The 4,481-nt window shown below is 61.7% G+C and overlaps 1 protein-coding gene across 1 annotated transcript; it reads left to right on the forward strand.

Moving 5' to 3' along the window:
* The first annotated feature begins 395 nt into the window (after positions 1-395).
* On the forward strand, positions 396-4,307 carry CHLRE_03g208552v5 (uncharacterized protein). The gene is made up of 3 exons (XM_043061557.1): positions 396-683; positions 900-1,042; positions 1,356-4,307. Exons 1-3 carry the CDS (start codon positions 681-683, stop codon positions 1,441-1,443), a joined length of 234 nt encoding a protein of 77 aa, XP_042926431.1. The 5' UTR covers positions 396-680; the 3' UTR covers positions 1,444-4,307.
* The last annotated feature ends 174 nt before the right edge of the window (positions 4,308-4,481 follow it).

Consider the following 4,481-nt stretch of genomic DNA (forward strand, 5'->3'; position numbering starts at 1 on the left):
GCCTCGGCCCATTTCTCAGTGTACAGGGTTTTGTTGGCGTATCCACCACGGCAGCTGGGGGCCATTGCCCTGGTGAGGCCCCGGTTTAGGTCCGACACGTAGTGCGTGGCTGTGCTATCGTCGTCCCTGGTGGCCGTGAAGGTCGGCCACCAGTGCCGGGCGTGCGGGTCGTTGTCGGCCGGTTCGGATACATCGGCGGGTTTTTCCTGGGTGGCGATGGCAGCCGCCCCTTTATCGGCTTCCTCGTTGCCGTGTAGCCCGGTGTGCGAGATCACTTTAATTAGAGCGGTGGGTGCGCCCCGGGCGTGGCGTGCATGGAGCAATGCCACGATTGAATCCAGGAGGTCCCGATGTTTACTCAGATGCAGTCGCCGAGGCTCGTTAATAGCTCGTTTGATTAGGTACAAGCTTGCAACAGAATCTGATGCAATAGTGAGCTTCTTAGTTGCAAATTCTTTACCTTCGCCACCAAATTCTGCAAGGGCAGCACGAATTGCTGCCAGTTCAGCTCTCGTAATAGTGTTTGTGCACCCAGCGCCATTTGGATTCACGTAGACAACGCGAGAATCGCTGAACCAGGCGCAGGCACCGGCAACCTGGACTTCTTTGCCATTTTCAGTTTTGATTTTGCTTACCGAACCATCTGTCCAGACAGTGCCATTCACGTCGTGGGCCAGAGCATGGTGGGTCTGGAATCGCGCATTAGGAAAGCGTCGTGCTTCGTCAGCCATGGCGTGTATCGTCTTTGGGTTAGCGTGCTGATATTTGGCTTGCTTTAGAAGTGAGTTTGGGAGGGCCGGGCAGGTTGGGGCCGTGGCCGTGTGTGTCCACGTGCGCGGGTCGCTGATGTGCGTGGGTGCGTTCGCCCCCCGTTTCAGTGTGTCCACGAGCCGTTTCAGGCGGGGGGCAAAGCACTGGAGTCCGGCGGGGTTCCCAACAATGACCAGTCGGAGCCCCTTCTGGCGTTCAGCCTGGGTGTTGGTGCCAAGTCCTGTGTCGAGGCCCGCGGTGCCCGCGGACCAGTTGACCAGCTCGTGGCAAAGTGGGTGTTGAAGCCACTGCGTGTGGGGGAAAGTGGCCGCTTTGGGGAGCGCCAATACAGTAAGGGTTGGTTCCTGTGAGTCGCGCATAGCCTCGGCGCATGCGAGGGCCCACATGAGCGCCTTCCGTGCATCGTGGGGGGTAGAGGGGGGGTGGGCATATTGCAAGCCGGTCCATGCGGTCTGGTAGGCATCGTGCAGTGCGCCAAAGGTCCCATCAGCAGGGTCTCGTGTCCAGTATTCGTGGGCTGCAGTGGAGGAGTTTAGTGGGGACGCAAACATTTCCCGAATGTGTACTGCTTGTGTGACCCGCAGGCATTGGACGATGGCTGCTACTGTGCCTGCCGGCAGCGACACCTGGTGCATTGGCATGGCCTTGCGGTCCTGCTGCGCCGGGTCATAGCGGTAGCGCATGATGAGGGCAGCGACCGCTTCCTCAAAGGCGTTGGGCCGCTGGTTGCCGGTGTGCCTGAAGCGCTCCCACAGGGTAAGGAGGCGGGGGTAGGTGATGGTGCCCAGCCAGCGGCCACTGGGTTCATGGACGTGTGCCTCAGCTGGGTCACGGCGGGTGCCACCAGTGGTGGTAATTGTGTATGCTCCGGGGGCCACGATGTCCTTGTAGGGGTTGCACGGGCTTGTGGTGATGGTGGTGGTCGTGCGGATGTCACGCGCGCGGGATGCGGTATCCAGGGGCTCGGCGTCGTGGCGGCCTTGGCGCTGTCTGGCGGTAAGGTTCCGATCAGGTGCGGGGCGCACTGTTCGGGGCCGCGGGCCTTGGTTGGTACCATTTGCTAGCCGGGTTTTGCACTCCTCCAGTAACTCCTCCCATTGTGGGCTGTGTTTTAGGTCCCGTTCACGGTCCGTGCTCGGCGCCCACGTGACATGTCGCAGGAGTTTGGTCGTCCAGGACGAGAATAGGGGGGCCCCAGTGGGCTGCGGTGCTGCCGGCTCTGCAGCTTGGGCAGGCTCTTCAGGTGAGATTGCGTGGGCTTGGGTTTCAGCCGGAGGCTCAGCCTCGGTCTGCGCAGGTTGTGGGCCTGGGCGCGTCGCAAGAGGGTGCTTGTAGCACCTGGCATTCTGGATAGTTGCGTAGCCCATGCGAACAAAAGCAGAGACAATGCCGGCTGGGCAAATGGACGGCTTCCACTGCACCTTCCAGTATTTTTCACGTGTCCCAGAGGTGTCCTCTCTGGCTTTGCGCTTCCGTGTCAGTTCTTTGTCCGTGACAGTTTGTTTGTTTTCGCTGTGCAGGACCTGTGCCAGTTCCTGTCCGTCATTGTCCAGGTCGTAGGTGAGTTGAGTGTCACCGTTAGTGCGGTTGTCAGCGGGCCGTGGGACTAGATCGTGTGTGATCCTGGCGCGGGCCAGTCGCCAGCTGGGACGGGCCCCGTGGCCTCCCGCAGCGTGCGCTGCCGGGGCAGTCAGGGGCGGCGTCGGGCTATCAGCGTCCATGGGGTCGTTATGAGCGGCAGCCTGGTTGACTTCCATAGGCAATGCTGTGTTGTTCAGATACTCGCTTATGGCGTTGGGTTCGGGGTTGGCGGCATTCGCCGTGAGACGGGATGTGAGGGCGGGTGGTAGCCCACGGCGCTGTTGGCGTGGTTCGACAGCAATGGTAAGGGAGGGTGGGTCTTGTGGGTGTGGGTGGCCGATCCGCATGTGTCCTGTCATGTCTTTGGTGAGCGCTTGGAATACCGAGCATGCCGTTTCGTACCCCCGCGTGCCCACCGGCAGGCTCTCATCGCCGTTGGTGAGCCGCAGGGCATGGTTGATGGCGGCGCGGTCCCCGGTGAGTAGGTCCTCAGGGGTAGTGCGCGTGGTTTCTGCAATGCGTGCACGTTGTGCTGCATGTTTTGTAACGCGCCGTGCGCGTGTTTGGTTCTGTGGTGGCCGGCGGGTTGTAGCCGGCTTGCGGGCTCTGGCCGGGGGTCGTAGGGAGGGCTGCGTTGCCCCATCAGCAGGGGCTTCCGGTGCGGCCGCAGGGCCATGTGCGTCGGGTTGGGCCTGGCCCCCCCCCTGCTGGGGAGGGGGGGGGCAGGTCGGCGGGGGCTTGCATGGTGTTTGTTTGGGCGGGGGGCGCCTCCGGGAGGGGCTGGAGGTGCCGGTCGAGGGGGCTGGCCATTCCAGGGGGGAGGGGGTCGGGCCTCATAGCTAAGGCTATGATTGTGGCCACGTCGGGCAGAGTGCGTTGTGCGGTGGTCAGGGGGGCAGGGCTGCTGTGGGCTGGAGGGTTTTCCCCTGCACGTCCAGCCATACTGAGCGCGAGGCTAAGCCTGTTGAGGGCTACCTTGTGCTTGTGTCGGACCCGGCTCGCCCCCATGTGCTTCTCGAGGTCCGAGCTAGTGATCAGGTGTTTGCCTGTGTTGCGGTCCACCAGGTGGCTCAGTTCGAGCCTCAGGTCCGCAAGAGGGAGGACGTATTCAACGGGAAGAGGTTCAACGCCCCGGGCCTCGGCTTCTGCCTCAAGGGCAGCGGCAATGGACCAGGTAGGCGCTGTAAAAGCAGACCCGTTTTGGTACAGTACGACACCGTACTCTTTTGCCAGGGTCATCTGTTTCAGCGTCGTAAGGTGGTGTGACCTATGGGCTGGGAGAAGGTGGGCGTGTGTGGAGCCAGCTATGCTTGCCTGGCGCGGCAGAAGGGCTCGGGTTACTATCCCAAGACGGCCCGAGTCATTTAGGGCAAGGACCAGGGCCCGCTCGGCCACGCGCGCGTATTGTGGCAGGAGGGAGCCCAGGCCCAAGCCGTATTCGTCGGCGGGCAGGAGGGAGGTCCGGGTGGGGAAGCTGCGGGGGAGCCCATAGCAACGCTTTGCATAACCAGCCAGTGTAGTGTCGAGCGTTGTTATGTCCTGTTTTGTGAAGGGCATTGCTGCGAATCCATATGCAACTGTGGTGTGCACGCACTGTTGTATCATGCGCAGGCGTTGTGCCGGCGTTGCCAGGGATGTGGCGATGGCTGTGCCCTTGTCTTTCACAATCTCGGTGACTCTTGCGACATGTGCTGACCAGTCCAGCGAGAAAGTGAGCTGCACGCCCAGGTACTTGTACGGCTGGGTCGGGGGGAAGTACGGGACAGGGGTCGTGCCAATTTTAATTGTGTTGGTCATGTTGCGGCGCATGGCGGCAAGGGTAGCTTTTCCTGTGGGCCCGTCAAGGTTGGGGTCCGAGCGAGACTTGTCGTGCCAGATGGCGGTGGTGGCACACTTGGTGTGATTGACACGCAGGCTCGCCCACTCGGCGTAAGATGCGATTTTGTCACATTGAACCTGCAGGTCGTCGAGCGAGTTGGTGAGCGCCGCCAGGTCGTCTGCGTATGCGGCGGCACTGCAGTGGTGTTGCAGGTTTTCGCTGGGGGTCAGGCAGCCGTAGTGGTAGCCCCGTCCGCCCGCATGGAGCCAGCGGACAAGAGGTTCCATGAACAGAATAAAGAGCACAGGGA

This window comes from Chlamydomonas reinhardtii, chromosome 3 (genome assembly GCF_000002595.2).
Source record: "Chlamydomonas reinhardtii strain CC-503 cw92 mt+ chromosome 3, whole genome shotgun sequence".
NCBI lineage: Eukaryota > Viridiplantae > Chlorophyta > Chlorophyceae > Chlamydomonadales > Chlamydomonadaceae > Chlamydomonas > Chlamydomonas reinhardtii.